This window comes from Amblyomma mixtum, chromosome 6 (assembly GCF_055824585.1).
Source record: "Amblyomma mixtum isolate Tamu chromosome 6, ASM5582458v1, whole genome shotgun sequence".
Classification (NCBI taxonomy): Eukaryota; Metazoa; Arthropoda; class Arachnida; order Ixodida; family Ixodidae; genus Amblyomma; species Amblyomma mixtum.
The window spans coordinates 94,994,012-95,018,609 of record NC_143017.1 but is presented as its reverse complement, the minus strand read 5'-3'; the positions used below and the strand labels follow the sequence as shown (position 1 = coordinate 95,018,609).

General features: G+C 45.8%; 2 protein-coding genes across 2 annotated transcripts in view; both read right to left on the bottom strand.

The window, feature by feature from the left end:
• Nucleotides 1-1,206: 1,206 nt before the first annotated feature.
• LOC149339749 (charged multivesicular body protein 7) lies at nucleotides 1,207-3,031 on the bottom strand. Its single transcript, XM_089548418.1, has one exon. It carries the CDS (start codon nucleotides 2,836-2,838, stop codon nucleotides 1,558-1,560), a length of 1,281 nt encoding a protein of 426 aa, XP_089404544.1. The 5' UTR covers nucleotides 2,839-3,031; the 3' UTR covers nucleotides 1,207-1,557.
• An 8,190-nt stretch (nucleotides 3,032-11,221) lies between these two features.
• Nucleotides 11,222-24,598, bottom strand: part of Vang (Strabismus domain-containing protein Vang) — a 122,665-nt gene continuing 109,288 nt past the window's right edge. The window contains exons 3-6 of the mRNA XM_089548417.1: nucleotides 17,953-19,016; nucleotides 17,330-17,410; nucleotides 16,026-16,224; nucleotides 11,222-12,004 (exon numbers count right to left, since the gene is read on the bottom strand). Of these exons, the coding sequence (XP_089404543.1) occupies nucleotides 11,577-12,004; nucleotides 16,026-16,224; nucleotides 17,330-17,410; nucleotides 17,953-18,957 (1,713 nt within the window). The 5' untranslated portion in view covers nucleotides 18,958-19,016 and the 3' untranslated portion in view covers nucleotides 11,222-11,576. The remainder of the gene's footprint in view (nucleotides 12,005-16,025; nucleotides 16,225-17,329; nucleotides 17,411-17,952; nucleotides 19,017-24,598) is intronic.

Here is a 24,598-nt window from a genome sequence, read left to right as displayed (position 1 = left end):
CAGTGTCCCTTTAATCCTAGTCCCTTAGTCTTTAGAGACTGCAGAGCAAATAAGCAACATGGCAGTTGAATCTGCACTACACCGGCCAACACAAGAATCTCTGGGTCCAGACAGGCCACTACTGAAGAATGAACCTCGCAATTAACAAAAGCATGTCCTCCAGTGCGGCTAGCTTAGCACAGCTGCTTAATGCGCTATTAAGCACCAAATGGGATGCAATAGGACATAGTGAGGTTAGGGATGTCTTGAGGCACATACAGCATTAACAAATAGGCACACATTTTGCAACAAATTCTTCAGCCTACATGATAGGGCGGAAATCATAGTAGTCTAGGTTAATGCTGGTTTTCCAGAGTGTGGTGCTGTGGGCATTTTTGTAAATAAATAAACAGAAATAAAACAAAGTATACAAACTGGTGATAGTGCAGGCCAATGTATCAATATTCAGCCATGATGATGGCATGGGCAACAGGTTCTATACGACGATGAAATGGCAATGAAGTAAAAATGCAATGTACTCCACTGATGAACAATATCAGTGCAAACGTATAAAGCAGAAAAGAGGAGAACTATGGAATAGGTTCTAGGAAAAGCAGGGGGAATTATAAGTGCAATCTGCAGATATGATATAAAAGCTTTAAAGAATTATGCACCTTTCTCAAAACACGTGAAGAAAGGTAAAGTTCAACAGTATAGGAACATAACAAGTGGAGAGTTACTGAAAAGCAGTAAGTACATCTAGACCAAGAAGTGGATGCAGGTATGAAGCACGGAAAAGCAATTACTAGAATAAGAATAGAATGCATTTGGCAGGCACTCTAAGCTTAAGAAAAGCAGTTTACTGACTCCCCTTGAAGGAATATCATGCTTATACCTTGCCAGTGCTGACCTAAAAGTTGGAACTTGGAAGGCTAACCAAACAACAAGGGTTCGGACTAGAATAGCCATGGCTGGTGCATGACACGACTAGCTGGAGATCAACAGAGAGTCCTTTTTTTCTGCAATGGGCATAACCTAACAGAACTGATGAAGAGCAAAAAACTTGGCAAGAAATAAACACCATACAAGCCACATTCGCCATTGTTCAAAACCCAACACATTTACCGCCATTCTGCAGCTAACCCTTTTGATGATGCTTCTCATGAGCATTGCTAGTCGCGGCTATCTATAGGAGCTTTACGATAGCCCTTTCCATTACAACTGTCATGAAGAATCACAAATTAATTTATTCAAATTAGCACAGTTGATACAAACGAAAAGCACAAACACTAATACAGCAAAAAATAACTACATAGGTGCTGCCAGTAGCACAGCTTCAGTGCAGTTCACAAAAGACAACGCACACAGTATGCCTAACTAGCACTGTACCAAAAGAATCAATGACATGCAAAGCAAACTGCACAACTTGTGCACACTTATAACACTCAGTATCAAGTAATCGCCACTACAGCCCTCCTATTCCCCTCCAGTCTACATCCTTTGTAAACCTATATAATGAGTAGAGGGCTTATTATGCCACATAAGCAGCAGGAAAAGCACACATGGTAGAAGGCACTTTTACTGGGCATTCCAAGCAGTCGGCTGGGGCCAATGCTCAGCAGTTGAAGGCTTCGCTGGAGAATGAGGAGCATCCGTGGGAACAGCGGGGAACTCCAGCCCTTTGTCCACGTCCGAGACTCGGCTCACGTCTTGGCCTTCGTTGGCTGTACTGTCCTCCATCATAATTTCCTTCAGCTCGGCTTCCAACTCGTCGACCTCGGCGTCCGAGCCGATCGCCGCGCCCATGATCCTATGCAACTCCTGCTGGTCCTCAAGGGTGGTGTTTATTTCGGCGACGACGTCATCGACGTTGTCCGCTTCCAGGCCACCGTGCGCCACCTTGAGTGCCTGTGCCGCCGTCTTGTAGCCGTCGTAGATTAGCTGGATGTCCTTGTTCTCGTGGATGTTCATCTCGAGGGAGTGGATGTTGTCGAGCATGGCGAACTGCTTGTCCAGAACCTGCTGTGCCCTGCGCCTCTTCTTAAGAATGTGCAGGGCTTTGTTCTGCAAGCCTTGCTTTTTGGCCTCCAGCGCCTCTCGCGTGCAACGGTCGATGTCGCTCTGGAGCAGATCCACCTTCTGATTCAGATCCTGCTTAGCCTTTTCGAGCTTCAGCATCGCTTTCTCCTGCTCGCTCAGCATGCTGTTATGGCGGAGGAATTGCACCACTTTCTTGCCGTCCTTCTGAAACAGTCGCACATAGCGTGATTTCTCGAGCCCGTTTAAGACATAGGCGAAGGACCTCTGGTCTTTGCAGATTCCCTCGCAGACCTTCCAGACTTCAGTGTACGGAACGACATCTTCCACAAATCGCTCATCCTCGCAGCGGCTGATGACCTCTTGCTGAAGCTGTCGCAAGACGTCAACGTTGACGAGCATTTCGTCAATCTCTGTGTCGGCCTCGCCGCTGCCCGAGCCCCAGGTCCACATCCAAGTTAACGGTCTCTTGACCAGTGTGTCAAAACCCCACTTCACCCAGCCTTCGCTGGTGAAATAGTCCCTGCTATTTATAAGGTCACCCGATTTCTTCATGTGCGACAGCACAGTCCTCAAACACGCGGGCTGCGTCCTTTTGCGCTCGAAAGCGACAGCGACGTCACTGGCCGAAAATACTGGCGTTTTTGTTTCGCGGCTCCACTGAAGAATGAGCGACACCCAGAAGTCCATTTTATCTTGCCAGCCTTCCGGGTTAGCTTCCTTCGGGCGGAATTCGGCAAAGAGAGCCCGCATGCGTACGTCATCTTTCCAGCACACGGGCAGGACAAAGCCGTTAGCATTGCTTTCACTGCTCTCCATCATGCTTACAGACTTGCCTGAGACAGCAGACGTCGACAGATCGTGGTGACACCAGTCATTTAACAAACTGGCCTCGATTTGACGGCGAACTCAGGAACGGACGATAAGCGTAGCGTCCAGCACGTTGTGCGTCGTTCGCGTTGCTTTGGCTGGCTTAAAATTTAATTTTTTTTTCGCCTGACGGCACTGGCACGGAGAAGCCGCAGAAGCGACGACTGCGACAGGCGGCGGCGGCGTCAGCAGTTAATCTCGGTTTGTTTCTGCATGCTAACGCCAGCCGGCAGCACCAAGCAGTCTTTATTTTGGCTTCCGGTCGTGGGCTTTTCTTAGCGGTCCTGACCAATCCTGACACCAATGGGAGATAATCCACGCCATGCTTTCAGTCTGAATGCGGGTCGTCTCCTAAGTTCATTTTTTTTCTTCGTTTCGGCTTTTATGTGCGGCGTTTAACTGTCCCGTGGGTGCCGGACAAGGCTCTTTCCTCGTTGGCGTTGCACATGGAGGAAAGAAGGTTTCCTTCATTCCTCCATGGTTTCCTTCCTCCATGGCTCTGCATAACCCTCCTCGCAGCACCGCCCCTCCTCCTCCGCTCTTGTTCGTCGTATTTTCCCGTTTTCGTTTGTTTACTGGATGTTTGAATTATTCGTAGCGGCCACTTCAGTTTTCCCGAGTTGAACTGGCACTGATACCACGGAAACGTTGCCACGTTCAGGGATTGCCGGATAAGTGTTGTATTTGGCATTCGAGGGAAGAGGCAAAAAATTAATTTATACTTTCAGCAAATGCAGGGGGAATGAAACTAACTAGATGCAGACTTTTTGAGAGCGGATGCATTCCTTCTGGAACTGTGGCCAGCAGTAGGCCAACTGCACACAAATTTATTTCCTTCTGGTGCAAAGCAGGGAGTGCTAACATTATAAGGAAGCTGAAGTCGCCGCTACGAATAATTCAAACAAGGTGCACAGATCAGTGCAACAGAAGCATCCAGTAAACAATCGCAAACGGGAAAGAGAGCGGAGGAGGAGGGGCGGCGCTGCGAGGAGGGTTATGCAACGCCAACGAGGAAAGAGCCGGATGCGGGCGTGTGCGCGCCCTTCTCTCTCTTTTTTTGTTTCACACACAAGGGCATAATTTGGATTCACTGTATACTAATTAAAGGAAATTATGTAAGCTATTTTCATGAAGCCCTGGAGAAAGAGCGCTCTTATTGGTGTCACTCAGCCACTCAGAGAAATACTCCTCCCTTGTCGCCCACTTTCTGCAAAATCCGTGTCCTTGAAGCCCTTGTTCCCTTGTCCATGCACAAGTCCACAGCTGGTGGTGAACATATCCACCTCCGCAGCCGGTGTGGGACATCTCGAGCAAGTGGCTGGTCGTGCGTCTACATAGCCCCATCGGCAACTGACAGGGTGCTGTTCTGAGAAACTTCCTCCAATATTATGAGGGAGGGTGAAATTGGGGGATGGGAAGGTGGGGGATGCAGCTTAGATCATCGTCTTTGTCACTCTTTTAAAGTCTGTATGGATATGAGCTTCTGCCCTCAGCTCCCCCCGACATTTTTATTTACATGTAAATTATTTAATTATTTATTTATTTTGCTGTTGAGTGTGAAAGGTGACAGCTTATTATTGCCCACCAATCTTAGAAAAAAACTTTCTTTGCCTACTTCTGGAATGAGCCAAAAAGTTGATGCTCATGCATAGTGATGTCTACCAAGAAGAATGATGTATATAATGTGTGCCAAGTTCTAGTGTGGCACAAAATTGTTCACTTTCATTCACCACAGAATGGTCTTAATGCTTATTTATTTTTTTCACTTTAACTGTCAAGCTTTACCAAAGTTTCAAAATGAAAGTTCTATTACTCCACATAAGCTCTCACACATTTGTCTTTTCCACAAGATTACTACCACAACCCTCGTTACAAAGCTATCTGTGTTAAGTCGTCTCTGATATCACATATTGCACTGACCCCAATCGAAATGTAGCTGCTCCTCGCTGTAGGACAATGACCTTCTCAATTTCTTCCCTCCCTAAAACATGCAATGACTTGTATCACTGGCCCTGCACATTTTGGAACTAAATTAATCACGTTGTATTAGAATCCAGTGGATCATTATCTGCTGTTCCATCATGTATCTTAGTTTAGATGTTTTTTTATTTACAGGTGTAACCTGCATCCTCTGTTGTTTTGTGTGTGTGTTAAGCTTGCTTCAGTATTACTCCCATGTGTCAATCACATTCCCTATTGAACAGTGTGCTTCATTTTTTACTTTGCTTCAATGCCCCCTCCCCCTCTGTAATGGGAAAGCCCATGGGTGAAATGAAATGAAATGAAATTTACAGCCGTGCTCACAGGCGCTGTCATTGCAACTAACTTGATGAAGTGCTATTCATTCCAGAATGAAAGGATGTTGCTGCACTGTCATTTTCTATTCATTGCATCAGGTCAGGCCACTCAAGAGTAGTGCACGAAACTTAAGGCACCTAAGGAATTTTGGACTTTCCTGCTATTTTGTGAGGTTTAACCAAGTGCTGCCATTTTCCATAGATTTTGGAAAAAAACTTCTTCCCCTTCCCCTTGACAAGAAAACAGGCTAATGCGAAAAAAAGGTAAGACATGAGTGATTCCTTGATTCATTGACAAGTGCTGAGCAGACAATTGATTCAACAGCAAGCAGGCACTGAACAGCATTGTGGTAGTGAAGCCAATGAAACATTCAAAGGAAAAAAAAAGAGACATAAGAATGTTTTGCACATCTGACGTACACTACATGACGAGGATGAGCTGTGTCAACTGAAGACCTGAGCCCCCATGAACAGTCATGTTTTGAGTTCACACCACCATACTCCATGACTTTTTCTGTGGAAGCTAAGGATCCAAAACACAGTCCTCACTTGCAGTGATTAGTTTTCTCCATACATAGTAGACAGTACTATCAATACCCATTATTTAAGGCATATTGCTAACATGGCTGCAAAGTTTCATTGTTACAAAGTCAAGGAAAAACACTTTTATTGGTTACAACAAATTTGCTAGGTGCATCTTGTAGCAAGAACAAGAAGCTTCTGCAGATGGCACCAGCGGAAAAATGAAGCTACTGTGGAAAGTGACTTAAAGGTGCACTGAAGAGGAATCTGAACTCGTATTTTTACTGCTGGAACTCAATCTACACGTTCCAAGCGTTCTTGGAAAGTTCCAGTTATTGACCTGTGCGGCCGATTTCCCTAATTTAAATCAAATTGACGTCGGGCTCCCGCCTTTTTTTTTTTTTTAATTCCCTGCAAACGGTGAGAGGAGTAGACCAACCTTTCAGCCAGGCTTGTGGCGGCTTGCCGCTCTGCCACCGGCAGAGTGATACGAAGTGATCAGCAAAAGCAAAGAGTCCACGCATATTTTTATTTCCGTGGGCCTAATTTGCAGCTGTGTAGTCTCTGACTAGACCTATTTATTCACGGAAACCTAAAAGAAATAAAATAAAAGCGAAAGCAAAGTCGCCACGCGACTGTCTGAAAGGCACTTCATGCGTTGGTCGACTCCTCCCATCGTCTGCGGGGAATTAAAAAAAAAAGAAAGGCCAGACATTAATCCGATTTAATTAGGGAAATCGGCTGCACATGGCAATAAATCGAAGTTTCTAAGAATACTGGGAACGTGTAGACCGAGTTCCCGCGGCAAAAAGACGAGTTCAGATTCCTCTTCAGTGCACCTTTAAGCAGCCAGGCGCACCATTGTGCGACTGAACTATCTGGCAGAATGAAATAGCTCCACCTTTGTAGCCTTTCCTTCATTGCCAAGGAAGCCTGTCTTTGAGCGTAGCCTGTGTGACTCTCTTGTCGAGAACAAAGGCTTAGGGTATGCGAACCTAGAATGTCATTACTGAATCTTGCTTGCAGGGCTGAGAGTCCTCAGTGCATGACTAATGTATGGCCAATCCTTCAGAGTCCTTTTGTAATATAAGTACGCAAAAAATAGACTTTATAAAATTTTTATTATTAATTCTGTCTCACGAAGTTCCTAAACAGAAAGCATTACTAATGGCATTTATTTTTTTACCTTCTGGCTCCTATCTTTTCCTTTTTCTAGCCTAAATGCTTGTCTATTTTGGATATTTTTAGTGCCTAAGTTTTTCGGCCATACTTATCAGGTATTTTAGCAACTAATATCATGGCCACTATTTCATGAATAAAAAAAAAAGTCTATGGCAATCCTGCTGAATACATGGCATGCACACTAACCATCAATGCCAGAAAATCATTTAAAATCACTTGCACTAGAAAAAAATTGCTTCAAACCTAAGATGCAGGATTTTCCCAATCATATATTCATGCTCGTCCTATAAATGAACAAGGAGTAGTGCAAGCAAACACAAAAGCCAAGAATAATCAAGTCCATTTATTGCATTCCCACATACTTCCAAGAGGCAGTGTGCTTCGGCAGCAGCATGTAAGTGGTCACACCAGAAACATGTAATAGTTGAGATGGGGAGCTCGGAACAATGTGCTGTAAGAGGTGTTTGCATATTGCATGCACGACAAATATATGGTGAACTCTTCTTTCATGCTCGCTAGTTGAAGTGCTTGAACTTCAATGTGACAAGTATTTGTTCCAATTTTTCAAGCACTTATTTGCACCTTGAAAACAAAACAAACCTCATCTTTCAGTAAGGAAGCATACTGGGTGAGTACACAACTTACGAACCATTGATTCAGTATCAAAAACAATTTCTACACAATTTCTAAGAATCCAATTCTGCAGAACTACCACATAATGTTACACGATTGTAACATACCTAGCTACAGCAGCGAGAAGCACCAAGTCAGTGTTGTGCATAAATGCTGCATTTGTGGCAGAAGAATCATACACACTTACGTTTCCTTCGTGCGCTGCTCACAAATCAACAATGAGATGGTACTAGCAGAGGTTATCTGTATGTAATAAACCAATGAAAATCAGCCAATTTATTTAGCATTTTAAAGCAGGCAACAACTCTAGTTGATGAAAAAAGTCATGAAACTAGCTCCATTTCGCTGTAATATATGCAATGTAAGAAAATAACATCAACATCCGATCAGAAGCAATGACTGAACAGACTTGTTGAATTACGGATGTCACTGTTTTTGAGGCACTGCTGTCATTGTATGTTCTGGTAACAATGTCTCTTCTTTCCTCTTCTATATTAGATTCGGTTGAATACTTGAAAATGTGAATGCTTTGTAAAAGAGGTATTCGTGGCCTACATACTGACAGCCCTTAGAGCTCAGTATTTAGGACAGTATGTGGCGGAAAAGAATTTTAGAAACTGTGCACTGTTGACAGCACATTTGTGCACTTAAAAGGGTCTAAATACACTATAAACATCACTACGACAGCCAGGCTGAAAACAGCTAGTGTGCTCTCATCATACGAGATGTGTACATCCCTGAAAAGTTGTGATCAAGGAGTAAAGGAGATAAAAACTTTTCCAAGACATGAGCTAAGTGAAACAAAAATGTGGCACATAATGAGTATTTTAGGAAACAGTGTGACCTATTAGTGCTTTTAGCTTAGCTGAACATGAATGACTTAAACATGGTCAACCAGCTTTTGTGTCCGTCATCTCCAATGCTGGAAGACATCGGACAACAGCACATCTTAAGTTCAGAATACCGTACCCTCAGACTTCGTCTTTCTGAAAGGTGCAGTGAGTCCACAGTTATCAAGAGACAGGCCATAGTTACACACAAGGATGTGCTAATCTACAACAAACTTGCATGGCCATAACATTAGCGAAACATTGTGCGAGAATCAATTTCATTAATTCATTGCCAATGCTCAAGGGATTTCAGAAAAAAATTTCTGACATTCACATTAGATTTTAAGTCAAGTGACTGCAAGATAGCCAACGTGGTCAGATAGCCGTTCAATAGAAAAACAGATTATTTACGCATCAGAATTATTTCTAATGGCTCTACTTTCAGAATACTAGATAATATCAGTTGGCTAAGCATTCTGATAACAGTAATCACAAAATGAGAATGCTGGCCCTCCTGCTGCTTGCTGCTCCACCTATAATTGTCAAATAAATAAACATGGCATAGTTGCACAGCAGTCATGCAGGACAGTTTGGCATTGATATTCTAATAAAAAGCAACACACAAGAGAAAAAAGGAACACAACAAGGCAGCATGTCGTCTGCCACAAGACATTTCCTTAAAGGTGCACCAAAGAGGAATCTGAACTTGTCTTTTTACCGCGGGAACTCGATCCACACATCCCGAGCATTCTTAGAAACTTCGAAATAATGACCAGCGTGGCCAATTTCCCCAATTTAAATCAACTTAAACGTCCCTGCTCCCGCCCTTTTTTGAGCTCACCACTGACGGTAGGAGGAGTCAATCAACCTTTCAGCCAGTCCTATGGCGGCTTGCCGCTCTGCGATCGGCGGAGTAACGCGTAGTGATTGGCGAAAGCATAGTCCACGCGTATCTTTATTTCCGTGGGCCTAATTTGCAGCTATGTAGTCTCTCACTGGATCTATTTATTCACGGAGACCTAAAAAACAAAATATAAGCAAAAGCAAAGCCGCCACGCGACTGCCTGAAAGGTACTCCACGCATTAGTTGACTCTTCCTACCGCCAGCAGCGAGTTCAAGAAAAGGCGGGAGCCAGGACGGGACTTTAATCCGACTTAAATTAGGGAAATAGGCCGCATAGGACAATAATTCGAAGTCTCTAAGAATGCTCGCAATGTGTAGATTGAGTTCGCACGGTAAAAAAGGTGAGTTCAGATTCCTCTTTAGTGCACCTTTAAATGGCGTTGCTGGTAGCCATTTATTACGCTTTACTCCTGCCTGGTAGGCACTATAGCTGTTCTTAAAGACAGAAAAAAGTAATGTTTTCACTATATACATTCCACGAAGCTTACACATTATATACTCACATCACTCACATGTACACCACACAACTATATTATACCAAAGCACAAAGAGATGACTCTTGCACCCTAAGCCCTACATTAAATGATAAAATGTGCAAGTTTAAGCAATTCTGCATATTACATGCTGAGTCAGCAATTTAAAAGTTAACGTTGCACTTAATTGTCTTGACAGGTCAGATTATTACACCTAAATTATTGAGGCAACAGTCATCCTTTCTGAGCATTAGCTTGCATCTCTCGCATTCTGGACCGGTGTACCACACTCACAAAGCTTTGTGACATGCATTTCAAATTCAGTGTCCGTCAAACTACTGTCAGATTTTCTTCACCAGATAATCTCAGTGGCACAGACGTAACAACCACCTATCACTGCTATGCTGCAGTGCCATATAGTTTTTGATGTCACCGAATGTTATGGTCTCGAAGGGACACTAAGGATAAGTTGAAGTTTGCCCAGATTGATGGATTACCATTCAACACTGACAAAGAGAATAAGAAAACTGAGCTCCTCTCAGCAAAAAAAATGTGAAAAATAAACCTACGCATCTCCATCTGTTACTATTTCCATTGGTGCACCCAGGTGACGCCCAGCGAGGTTTTGTGGCGAAAAAGAAATAATAATAAATTAAGCATTACGAATCCAAACATTAAGGTCACTGTATTGCTTCCACTAGTGCACTTTTATCGCACAAAGAAGATAAAAATAAACATGGAAAGTTAAACAAACCAAATTCATGGCGCCTCACGTCATCACTACCATCACAAGTTTGCATCAGAGTGGAAGGAAAAAGTATTCCAAATTTAATTCCAAAGTTCTCGGGAATACTGCCAAAAAAAATGTCAACAGAGTTGTGAAAAGCTTGGCTATAAGAATTTACTGAAAACAAAACCCTGATGGAGTCATCCTCAACGTCCCTTCAAGAAAAAATTGCAGCTTGATGCTAGACTAATGAAAGACGACACATGGCAGTGCGTGGCAATGCTGGGCATGGATTTGTGACCCTTTCCACATTTAGCTAAGCAGCAATTAAACTGTTAACAGCAACAGCAAGATGATAGTTTTAAATGTGTCGCATGAAATTTATTTCAACATTATATCTGGCATTCAAAATTTGAAAAAGTTCTCAAGCATTATAGGTTTTCGAATTCTGCCGCAGCACAAATTCCTTTCACAAGCACACAGATTTAGGTGCAGTTCAGATGACTTACGAGCTCTTTTTGCACAGGTCTCTATTATTCACTTACTTGTACATTGCTAGTAGCAGATTTTTAAAGCTTATGGCATAAAAAATATACAGTCAAACCTGAATCCTTCATGTAATGCCTTGTAGGTGTGATGAAGCCATATTCAAAAGACATAGCCCTAAACTACTCAAGTTGCTGGCCTTTGCAGCACTGTTTGGCAAACACCGACAACTAAAAATGAAGCATCTCGTATATATTTTGAGGAGTAATAAACCAGTTGAGCTGGGAAAGATTTTCACTGGTCCAACCGTTTTACACTGAATATCTCTACAGTGACCAACAGGGTCAGGGTCTGGTAGGGAATTTGGAAGTAAACTAGAAAGGCCAGCTGAACACTTTCACCAGGAAGTGTATACTAAAGTGATCAGCAGACTTCCTGTTTGAAGAAAGAGATCACAGGCTGAATAGCATTAGCATATATATCACACCAGCATGCAACACATTCAGCCCGATCACCCCTCATGTTCACGCACTACACCGTTGCTGTGACAGTTTCCCCTGGGATGGAAAATTCCGTCCAAGACTCGCTTGCAGGCAAGTTCACTGATCAGCCAGAGTACTCCCGTCAGTCCCGACGTCACACCGAAGTCTCCGAGTTGAGCCGAAGCACAAAGCGGTTAGATTTCGGGTCCACGATCTCCTCGGTGACGTTGAAGTGCGGCAGGGCATGGATGCTGACCAGCAGGGATACCTCGCCCTGCCTCAGGAGGAAGGTGACACCGGGCTTAAGTGGCCGCGAGAGCAGCACATCGCAGACAAGTGCCCACGTTTGGACTGGGCGTGCTTCACGGTCATCTTGCAGCACGGGTGTCGACTGGAGGTACTTCTCAAGGAACGCCTTCGGGCTGAGGTCGTAGTGCAGGCATTGGGCCAGGTGCTCCAGGATTCCCTGCATGGTGTGCCGCGGCTGCTGGCGCGTGATGCGCAGGTACTTCTGCAGGGCACGGGCCATGGATGGGAAGATGGCCTGCGCAGCCTCAGTTGGATCCATCGGAATGGCCGGCCCTGCACACAAGACAGCATTGGGAAAGCAGCAACACACAAGTTGTGGACCTTGTTTTCTCAAGGACTTTTGCAATGAAATATTTGCTTTCTTTATCAGCAAAAAAAAGTGGCTAGGACAGGAGGTCTTGCTTCTACCCGTCTTGCCATGCAAAAAAAATGAGTCGCTACGCTTTTTTGCTGAAAGATAGGCATAATCATGTGATATGAAGAGTGCTGAGAAACAAAATATATCACAGAAGAATTGGAGGAGACACTTGAGCTCCGCAAGGGTATGAAGCGATAGTGTTAATGCCCATATATGTGGAATTGGTCGCTCCTTACTTTACATTCATAGATCCCTGGGAGTCTTCATACCACTGCTGGTGCTGTGGTGCAGAGGTTAAGAGATGCGCCACTGCCCTGCGATGCCAGGTGCTGCCACCGATGGGGCTTATGTGACACAGGTTACTCTTCTTGAGCACCCTCTCACGACCAACCATAAACTGAATTGCCAACTGGCCTTACCAAAGTGGCCCAGTTGGCCACCCCACTCCAACCCATTTTTCGCTTACAGCACCGATGATGATGCTGCTGTCGCCGCCGAATTTTCTGTAGGACAAAAGCCTCAACAATATCACACTAATACCATCACTACACAGTTTCTTACAGAAAATAAGTCAAATAAAGTTGTGCTTACAAAGTTTTTTTTTTTTCAATATAATGATAGGCTTTATTATGGCATGCCTCTATGTGATATGGTACTTTGTTACTCAGAAAAAAAATGGGGTGACATAATAATTTGATTTAAAAATTTAAGAACCAGGTCACTTATAGTTTCTTTTTTTCATTTCGTCATTGCCCTGTGCTCTCACAGTAATTTAAATTGGTCAGTGATGGGAACACACAGAGTTTTTTTTTTTTAAACTCGTCACTGGAACATGTGGCCTGTAGTAACTGGAGAGTTGGCATGAGGCTGCGCTGTCTTTTTCTATTGAAAATCTACTCTGAAATATGCTGAGTTATGCACCACAACACAGGTCCACGTCAAAGCAGATGGTCCCGAACAAAGGCGTGCACAGCTAGAGAGCACAAAGGGTGCAGCAGCTACCCTGACAGACATGGAAGAGGGGCACAAATTTTGTCCCATATTGTTCCCCGCTACCTTGCAGAGAAGACATGAATGGGCACTACTATGAATCCCCCCCCCCCCTTTTGGAGATACGTGCATGTGCATGCCTAATGCAATGTGACAGTAATATGCTGCATCCAGTGAACTGAACAAAGGCAGTAGTCTGGATGTTCTGCACTTTCCTCGGCGAAAACAACAGAGTGTCAAACCAACGTTAAAATTACAGTGCATTTACATATGGGCTTTTATAGAGCTGTGCCCTAACGTGGTGACACTGATATTTTAAAGTACACAATGCAACTTAAACATGCTTTAAGAATTAGACTTCTGTATCAAGGCAGCACAAAAATGTTGCCTGCTCTGCAAGGTCCCATGCAGCAACAAAACTTAAAGAAGCCTCACCATCTTTTATCGAGCAGATAAAGGTCTAGATAGTCGAAAGCAGAATTCCTGGATAGTCGATGACCTACTGCGAGTCAACACTATCCCATATTTTCAGTAATGTTCTGATCTAAAGATGTTCTGACAGGAAACAAACAATGAAACTTTTGTGGATTCCCTTTCCTGTAGATGAAGCTGAAACCATAAATATTTGCATCAGTGACTAAATATAGATGCTTAGTGGTGAACTTTAGGATGTACCATATTTTCCAGTGTATAAGACGCGGCTTTTTTTCGAAAATCTTGCTGGTGCATTCTATACAAGGGTGCGTCTTATATGCGAATTTTTCATCTTTCTTTTGCGAGTTCATCGATTACTCCGGTTCATGCTCAAGCTTTTTTCGCCTAAAAAATATCACTACCAATAACGTGGTTGTAACATGGTTAATACTTCAATAGAGGGACCGCTGTGCGCGACATTCTGGGTGATCTTTATCATGAAACGGCGGGGATGACGACTTCCGGGATCACAAACGCGTGGCTGTTTCGGAGGCCCCAAGCAAAAGTAATGAGAAGCGCCAAAAGATGGTGACAATCGCGCTTCTCACCATTGTCAAGACAAGCCGGCGTTCTTTTTTAGTCACCCTTTGCAACTTTTTTTTGCTCCGTGTACGTAGTGCATGTTTCAGCCGAGTTGCTTCCAGAAATGGGTGAACCTTTTGATAGCGCATCTGAAGATGAAGACTTCGAAGGTTTCAAGTAGAAATAAAATGTTGTTATGGACATATGGGGAGCTGTATCGTTTTTTCTTTCTTTTTTGCTAAAACGTGGACGGGTATGGCGTGAGTGTTGCCTTTTTCGATCACTTAGCGTTGCTTAAGAATTGCTCACAGGTACGGTGCATTTCGCGATAGTCGCGCAAGCGTGTTTAATTAAGCCTCACTAGCCTAACTGGGTAAACTGGGGTGCGTCTTATACACGGGTGCGTCTTATATACGAACTTTTTCAGTGACAGCTTGCATATATGGCAGGTGCGTCTTATACAAGGGTGCGTCTTATACACCGGAAAATACGGTATGTGAATGCTTCCTGGATGATATGAAATGTCAGACTTCAAAAGAGTCACGAAAAACATTTGACCAAAGTGTCAGCTGAGGGTATGTGACCATAGCAGTGGAAAGCTTCAACCTTGAGCATAAAAACTGTGCCTCCAACAGTGCCCAGAGTAGCAGCCATGATCAGGAAGTTATTCCTCTACCAGCAGCCTTAATTAAACACAGTCATCATAAGCAACAACAATAAAATTGGCAAGTAATCCTGTATTCTTTTTATCATTTAAATGTCCGCTGCCGCTGTCTTTCTGTTGCCATCATTTAGAGTACTAAATTTTTTACTGTTTACTTCCTGCCTAACTTGTTTGATTGTGATCTGATATTGTGCTTTGCATCATCATACAACAGTCTAGAATGTTTCAGGAACTTTTAAATGAGAAGTTCAAGGTCATGTGCCGTAACCAATAGAGAGTGTTTGTTCACCACACTCATGGGGCGAAATCCCCTAGCTATACTTTTGAGACAGTTGCTGGCACTCCACATTCACGATCAGATAACATTCGTGCGCACTTTTTAACACACCAATACCTCTTCCAGAGAAAAAGTGGTTCTTGTGAATTATGGAACTGGAAATCATGTGCATTTCCAACTGGAAACTATCAATTCCAGCTGGAAAATGGAATTTTCAGCTGGATTATGGATCTGGAAATCATGTCCTGAACTGGAAATCATGTCTGGCATCCAGCTGGGAAATTTATACTTCCAGCTAGCTCCAGCTGGAAATAGTGCCTCCAGTTTCATGTGGGTGATATCAGATACCCAGGAATGATATCCGCATATGATACCGTATTGGAACAACCTTACAGCATTGTCATAGTTCAAGTAGCATTGGTTAATACTTTTTCTCTCACATCGGTTTCATTATTCTGTTCCGTATCTTTTTGTACTTTTACACACATGTGCCTGTCTATCCTGTTGTGGTCTGCCGTATGTAATAAATAAATCAAAATATATGTGCAATGTATATGGACATGCCCTGTGTACACCGGCAGGATTACACAAGCAGGATCCTAACCCCTGCATAAGCCCTGCTATGCCGAGGCATGCTGCACATTCATCTCATCCTCAGGGACCATAACTGCCCAAAAGCGCCATGTACCTCACGGCCTCCAAGTCGGGCACAAGCTGTTATTTCTGGTCACCTCTTGCATAGAAGGCAAGAACATTCCCTGTGATTAGCTAAAATCTCCAAGCATATTACAAGGGAATGACTCAGGCAGGTGAAAGAAATGTTTGTTATTTTTTCTAAGATATGTTAAGTTTTGTACAAGGGAAAAGAAGAGAGACAAAACAGCGCTAACATAGACTGGAATCAGCTAATTCACTCAGCAGTGCTGTGTAGGCACACAATTAGGCAGAAAAATTTGTTAGTGATATGTCACAATCAATGGAACACAAAAAAATCAAAATAATGGCACACCATTTTCGTCTTGCATCCGCTTGATATGAGTGAAGGCCTCCTCAGCGGCCGACACAAGCCTGGCTTTACGCTTGCGTACACGCCTCTCATACTCATGCTCCTCGTAAAACCGATCGTTGTGACCTGATCGCCGGCCAGGCAGAACTGTCTGGTTGAGTGGAGCTTGGTCTTCTTCCACAACACCATCAACATCATACACCTGAAAGCATGCAACCCACAAACTGTTACGAACAGTTTTCTGTGTCTTGTATGAGCACTTTGATAGCCTGTGAGCATCTGTATCCAAAACTAAAAATAAAGCAAAATAAACTGCTTTCAAATAAATCAAAAATAACTAAACTGGTTTGAAAAGACCGATTCTAAATGAAGAAGTCACGCAGGGAAAATTGAAAGAGTAACAGGCACATTAGGTGTCTACAAAATATCTTATTATGTTCCTCATATGCCTTATACTAATATGTGAATAAGGGCCGCACATTTTTTTTTTTTGAAACTTTGGCGAGTTTTGGTCCTTACAGAAAGCGGAATTTTACAGTTCAATTCTCAAGCTATAGTCTGAGGAAACTACTTTATTGTTCAATACAGTCTGATGCTATATGTGACACCTAGGAGCCTACAAGCTGCCTACATGAGTGCAGCCCTTACTCACGTATATACTGCATGCCAGTGAATGCCACTCATATTCTATGAGGAATATATCTCGCCAGATGATAGGCATGTGCATCCTATGTTCATGTCCCATCAGCATTTCAGCCAAGACTCTACATACTGATACTGGACTTTTATATGCATTTCAATACCTTCATAGTTCTGTTTTAGTCCTATGCTCATTTTTTCTCAGTGCTGCACTTTTATTATTTGTTTCTGTGGAGCAATGACCAATATTTAAAGAAAAAAGAAGCGCTTCGTCCCAGCTGAGGATGCCAAGGTCCCTTTCATAGAAAGAGAGAGTAGCGGTTTATTTAAGAATAATAACAAAGAAAGGAAAAGATTTTTGCTAGCCCCAGCATCTGCTATAGCTACAGGAAGTGCCTGAGATGGGGCAGTGGAAATAAAGGAATAGCAGGCAGACTGGAGAAATGCAGTGAAAGACGTGAGGGGAAAGGGAGAAATAGGGGGAGAGCGGTATAATATACAAGAAATCTATTTACACTATAATATATGTACAAGTAAATTAAAAAAAAAAAGATACCTCTCCTGCACACCTTTTCTTTTCTGGCATTCAGACTTGGCATTCAGCACCATTAGCCATGTTAAAACTCAGTGAACTCGGTCAAGTGGCACTTCATTGAAAGGGCACTTGCCTTGAAAGCCTGCTGCTGCTGTTGCTGCTTTCGATGGCGGCTGGGGACTGTCTCCAGGTATGGGTTGTAGATTGGAAAATCCTGCAAATACAACAGCAGAATCACAAAATTGAAATTACCGAGGAATGTAACTGCACATAGCACAGGAAGGGCCGCTATCAAGCGTGTAATGGACGTTTAGAAGAAGCAAAACTGTCCCTCAATCAAAGCACGGCAACTTGCACAAAGTGAACACATTATAAATTTATGCCATTTGTTGTGACTCCCTGCCCAGGGCAAGCAATTGACAACAATAGCTATTTGGAATCTCCCCAACCCCCTTTTTCATTGAAAGAACCCAATATGCAGCCCATGTACATAAGCTAGTTGAGACAGGCTACATGGCTTATATCAGTTACATTCCCGCTGTCTACAGATCATAGGTTACGTGGGAAATCTGTGTTATACTAGTGTCATAACTGCATACACCCCGCACTATCGCTGCATAGTAATGCAAACTGCGTTGCTGCAACTTTCACTTATACATCCTGCTTGAAGTAAAATCTTGGACTGTGAGATAGACTCTGTGCACAAATGAATCTGTCATGTGATGATGAAGCATAACTGACAATGTTCCCACACACCTGATAGTACTTCTCAAGCATCCACACTGCTGCCCTTTGTATGCTGAGCTGGCCAACTGCGTAGCTTCTGCTCTGCCCATCAGGCGATCGCACAATCTTCACGTAGTACTGCGGCTGCAGCTGCCGTATTTCCACAAGTATGACAGCCATGTAGTGAATGAAAAGAAGCGAGTCCACCAGGGATAGTGCAAACTGCACAATGCTCAGGTAGGTCAGCTCATAGTCCTGGTGACGCCGCTCGTAGATGCGCACGCTGAAGAAAAGCCAGTAGGAGAAGATGAACACAAACACCAGGGCCAGCACCACAGCCCTCATTATGAATATGCGTGGCATGGTTGCCCGAGGTCGTCGGACGAACAGGGCCCATGTGGCAACTGCGAGGATGAGTAGCTTGAAGGCAAAGCTGATGAGGAGTCCATCACACTCTGGTCCGCACTTCTGCACTTTCCACTCTAGCATCTCAACCCGTGGTAGCGCCACCATCACCATGGGTGACAGGAACGCTGCCAGGGACAGAATGCTAGTAAGCACGGTGCCCGCCCACATGTGGCACCGAAAGAGCCCCCCGGGTGTGCTTTCCTGCTCATGACCGAGTCTCGACACGTCCTCGGCGCTGATGGAGCGCTCACTTGTGTTCCCCGTGATGGCTGTTGTGTTGTCTCCCCAGTTGTCGTCCTGCGGAAGGATCTGCACTTCAATGACTTCATCCCTGCGGTCACCAACCTTGACCTGGGTCGGACATGACCGTGTAGACCGATGAGAATGCCTCCGGCTGGCACGATACGACTGCTGCGGGCCTTCATCGTGCTTCTGCTGTTGCTGCTGGCGCTGTTGGTGAGGCTGGTGGTGGTTCTGAACGTTGTTGCTGTGGTTGTGGTGCCGAGAAGCAGAGGACCTCCGTGACCGCTCGCTGGGGCCTGACTTGACAGATTCATTGTCGTGCGACATCTTGTAGTTGGGTGGTAGCTGGATTCCACCGTGGATTTCACCCGACCAGAGGGACATGGCCAGGCCGCCAGGCCGCTGCTTTTAACCTCGCCCCTCCTGCAGCCTCGGCTGTGTGCCTGCAATGGGGCAAAGAACACTGTTAGCCTGGCTCTCTTACTGAAAGTTAGGCTTCGCCAAGCGAGTGAGTTTTGTGATTACTTTGGGATGCTGGATATTTGCAACTATTTTATCTAGTAAACAACAGCTGTTAATTATTAAAAACATGTGCATATTCTCTCACAATAGAGACCGCATGTGTCTAATTGTGTCACAGATAAAGTCCCAGTGCAGAATACACAGGGGTGCTTGTCTGGTATTGGGCACTCTGCAGCAGCATTGTTAATTAATCTTATCCAGGGGTTGGACTTTTCAGTACTGAAAAAAAAAAAAAAAAACGATGACAGTATACAAATTCAATTTTTGAAATACGGCTTTGAACAAAAAATGTCACTATTCTTTACAAGTGCAACACAGGAGTTACATAGGAGTTACATAGGGTAGGAGTTACATACATGCCTGGCAAAGGAGAAATTCACACTGCTGGAGCCAGGGCCATGGAGAGATTTTTTTTTTTTTTATGGCCATCCTAAGCTTAGACTAGCATGCTCTACACTGTGCTATGCCCATGTTAAATATAATTAACAATCCTACCTCAGTAATTTGTAAGTTTAGTGTCTGATGCGACAGTATCAAACACTTACTGAGGAAATTTCAGTGCCTTTTTGCAGAAATATGGACAAGTTAGAAAAATGCGTTTCCTAGATGCGCCACTACCTAGGATTCTGAGTTATCCAGCTAATCATGAACGTTCAAAGCTTCTACAGGGTCGAAATCTCGTTCTGAGCTGGTAATTACAAATCCGAACGTCATGCTGAATACATCGCCATAATTTCTATCGGCCGACAAGCAACATGTATAGGCACGGGATCCTGTCACGACAAATCATGCGCTTCATGGACACCCGAAAGTCCGAAGACGCAGCAAAGTCATATATTCGAGATCACAATGTATCCGCACTCTTTCGCCTCAAACACTTTGGACAGCATTGAGGCCTTGGGTGCGGCACTACTGTAGCTGTTTTTCGGCACGGATAGTGGAAGTTGCCAGCTACCCGGAATTTGTAACAGCAGCAGAGCAACTACGCGGATTCGAACTCTTGGCCTTGAACTCCCGAGCGCAGCACGGTACCGATGTCGCCACTCCACGGAGCTGAGCACAGGCCTTTACTAGAAATATCTTTCTTCATAGACGAGAATACCGTGTCTAGCTTACAGAATGGCAGCCCCGATACACAAAAGCATTCATACTAAAGCACGGTAGGACCTCCGAAATACACGTTCGAGAGGTAGGTACGAAAAATAGAGGAGGCGCTGGTGAGAGATCCCCCACCCGAGCCCAACTAGTCGGCTAATTTCTACTATCATCCACAGATGGCGCCACCACATGCGCCTACACAACGCGTTCTGGACGCGCTAAGTTTGAGTAGATCACTAACAGGTTGCAGACATCAAAAGAAGGGGAGTTGCTTCTGGTGCTTAAAAAAAACAGAAAAACACATGAACGGACACTTGACAAGCCATCTGCACGCTGTTGTGAGCCACTCCCCGCATTGTTCTCGGCAAACTGCTGCGCTCCGGCAGATCTATTTCTTCAAACACCCTATTATTGCGCACCGCTCAATGGTTGCCCAGCGAGGTCAAAGGATATTACAGGCTTCTAGCAGCCTAAACAACGTGGCCGCACTATTTACGACCTGCGCTGGCGCTCGGTGGATCTTCCCTTTTGTTTCTTTTACGATTCCCGCGAAGTATGCCGCGACCCCGTCTTTACAAAAGCCCATGACCTCGAACTAGCCCCTCAGCACATTTGCGAGCAATAATGGGCGAAGCCTAACGGCAAAGACGAATCTATCTTGAGCTACTCAATGATGCTCATATAACACTGTGGGAAATCGCGAAGAAAGCGTGACGTCTTGCATGTTCTCACGATCGAAAGATGCAGCCACGCTCTGAAAAGAAGCTGTCAGAAATGAAATGTAAAAATCCGCAAGCAGCATTCTACGCAATGGTGAGAGCAGCAGCTTCACTTCAACCTGACCCCATTTAAAATCCCTAACACTGCACACACGTACCGTTATTTACTCGCATAGGATGCGGTGGCTCAGTAGTTACGCCACTCGGCTGCTGTCCCGAAAGATGCAGGTTCGATCCCAGCCGCAGCGGTCGAATTTCGATGGAGGCGAAATTACAGAGGCCCGTGAACTGTGCGAAATCAGCGCACGTTGAAGAACCTCAGAAGGTCGAAATTTCCGTAGCCCTTCACTACGGCGTCCCTCATAGCCTGGGTCGCCTTAGGACTTTAAGCCCCCATAAAACACAGAAATGCGTTCACGGCGAAGCGTAAGTGAATGTCGGTCGACATTTCTGTGTTTTAATTCACGGCTCGAACTTTAGGTAAGATTGCGCCAATCCCATGGACAGGCCGTGAAACAAGCAGGGCAATATGTCACCGTCGCATCGACGAGGAGCCTGCGTTGAAGGTCAGTCTAGCTGAACGGGCTCGCCAAAGACGCATTTCGTGCGAGCTAAATATTCCAACCTTATATATTCCGACAAACGACCAACGATTTGCCATGCAATAAGAGGTTACAGCTGTCTTGGTCGACGCGATCACCCTGCAAACATCTTTAGGACGCGCAAACCGCTTGGTCGGGCCATGACGTATACAAGAGGACCGAATATACGGTGCATTCATTCACGCGCTGTTGTTGCTGCTGTGGTACAGTGGGCGGTGTTAAGGAGGTGTTGCAGGCGCCAGGCAGTTCTCACGTCACGCAAAGCTATCGCAGTCCTGTGATCGGGGACGTGCGTGTTGTCCGCTGCCGCAAGAAACGGTACGCATTACATCCTCGTTCTTCATCCTCCAAGCGAGACAAGTGAGCGCTCCATTTAGAGTAAATCACCCCCGTGGCGGAACACAGCGCGAAACCGACCGGGAAGCACTTCGACGCCATCGAAGAAAAGAACAAAGGCAAAGAAGCGCTGCTGCCGGGCGGTTTCGGCGCGTCGACCCCGACCGCACAACACGCGACGGAGCGATGGACGTCGGCTCCTCCCTCGTCTCGGAAGACGGGAGATTGCGCCGCGCCGGCCACTCTGGAACGAGATCATCGTTGCCACAGCACGGCGGCTGCAGCGAGGAAGGCTTGACGCCGGCATGCAGGCCGTCGGTTGCACAAGCCTGAGACAGCGCAGGGCTGCGGGCGGACCTGTTTTCTGGGAGCCCCGCGCGAGGACGCGACGCTCACCCAAAATATGGCAGTGCCGCACCCCTGGCTTTTAGGTACCTCGCCCCCTTTCCCGCTTGAGCCCTGTTTCTCGTTTACCTCTCCCGCGGATAAGGGTTTCGCGGCCTGTTTAACGTGGCCAGCGAGTGCACGGCCAGAATGCCCGGCCGTTATACGCCTGTTGGGAAAAAGGCGTCGTGTCAGCGGCAACATAAAGAGATGAGGCCTTCCGAGGGTGCCTTCTGAGTTCTCGGAGCAGGGCGACACGGCAAGGACAACGGCACGTCGGGGACACGAATTTGAACCGGTGCCCTTGTTCGCGAGCGTTGTGACGATCTTTCTTGCGCAGACAGGCTCGAACACGATTTTCGAAAATAGAAAGTAAGAGAGAGAAATGAGCACTTTAATCGAGACACAGGTACAAGTGTGGGTGGCTCAGTGGTCATGGCGCTCATCTGCTGACCCGAAAGACGCGGGTTCGATCCCGGCCGCCGCGGCTGAATTTCGATGGAGGCGAAATTCTAGACGCCCGTGTACTGCGCGATGTCAAAGCGCGTTAAAGAACCCCAGGCGGTAGAAATTTATGGAGCCCTTCGCTACGGCGTCCCTCATAGCCTGAGTTGTTTTGGGATGTCAAACCCCCCTAAGCCATAAACCACCCTCAAAATTTGATCCTCAGGACGTCCCGAGGATGTAGTTGTGCTGTCTGGGTCTGGTCAATGGTATCACTGATCAACCTAGGCCAACATCGGGTGGCTTGGGTCGCTGGATACACGTAAAGTGTGTGCCACTAACTATGCGCATGGAAGTCCTTGAAGGCAGGTAAGGGACTAGCAGTCCACGTCTCCCAAATGTGAGAGATAAAAGGTACCGAGTGGAAGTGGGACATTTTAGTGGGAAGGCCGAGTGCTCGGGGTAGGAATGCAGGACAATTCGGAACAGGAGAACAGGGAGAATATAAATATCAGCCTCCCCCCCCCCCCCCCCCCCTGCCCATAAGAATAAAAAGAAATCACAGGCCTATCAGCTCTATTATTGCAGCACTGCCTTCGCAATCGGTTGATACGCCTCACGCTGTCAGACCCTGGTCGGTCGCAGCAGCGCTTATGCTCGGAGCAAGCCCGCGACGCCTGGTCACGAGGCCGCCTTCATTTTTACCTACAGAAGGATGCAACTAAAAAAAAAACAACAGTCCGTAACAATTGGGCCATAAACCTCCAGGTTCTGTATTACTCCGCTGACCAATCGGAACAGTAACGAAATCGGCTTTTTAATGTTTGGCCGCACCAAACAAGCCAGAGGCATCTACATTCTCGAGCTTATAATTTCGGCTATAATATGCTTTGTTTAGGTCACAAAAAAAAAATTACCAGGCTACTTTTTGTCGCACAGGAATTGTGTGTGGCGGTCATGAATGTGGGCGGAGCTTCACTGCAGACGTTGTATCCTTCTAGGGGCGTGTCTCTCTCTCTCTCAATATACATGTATATATAAGTCGAATAAAGAAATAGAAAAGGCACAGCAATGTTTGCCGTAACCACCGACTTCCCCTTCGTTTCCATGACCACACCTCTGTACGCCTCATGCGTAAGATACGTGAAGACGACGGTGACCACCACACCATACCACACACCGCGCATCGGTATCCACGCGACTGTGTATGAGTGAGAAAGACATGCGTGCAGACCTCGTTGTTTACGAGCCTCCACGACTGTGGCGCGGCCGAGTAGGGCCGCGTTGACCGATGCGTCGCGACCGTAAGGACCCCAGGGACGGCTACACCCTCCAGGCGACACATGCGGCCTCTTCCTAAGGCTGTATTTCGCAACGCACTTCCAGCCTGAGACCCCAGAACAAAAGCGCCGTCGCGCAGATATATGCTCGCACTACGTACAACCACGCGTCTCCACGCACATCGCCATGTGCGCGCTGGGTGGGAAAAGCTGTCTCTGGAATGCGCAGGGCCACGCTGGAATTGGAAGACCAAAACGAATCCCTGGCGGTGGTGGTGTTTCTTTTTGCACTGCACTGTCGTTTGTTTTCTTTGTACCTTTTGTTACCCTCTTTTCGGCCATACCCAACGGCGCTAACGAAGCGACGCGGATTCGTTCCGTCCGCCGCACGCACGGTACGCAGTCGCCGCCATCTTCGAGCGACGGCGTCGGTCCCCCCAGACGGGAGGCGTGTCCGAGAGTGAGTCACCGAAAAACCGCGTCGGTCGGGAACCTCCCGGTTCTCACACGCGTCGCCAGATGCTCGACGCTGGGCAACGACGTCGCTGAGGATCCTCCCCGCTACTCGGGGGTGGGAGTGCGCGGAAGATGTATAGGTGCGCGGGGAAGTAGGTAATTTCGCGCACCGGGCGAGCCACCC

Bases quoted from the DNA above. Each gene is read 5' to 3' on its own strand.
- LOC149339749 (XM_089548418.1), bottom strand. From the start codon at position 2,838: ATGATGGAGAGCAGTGAAAGCAATGCTAACGGCTTTGTCCTGCCCGTG.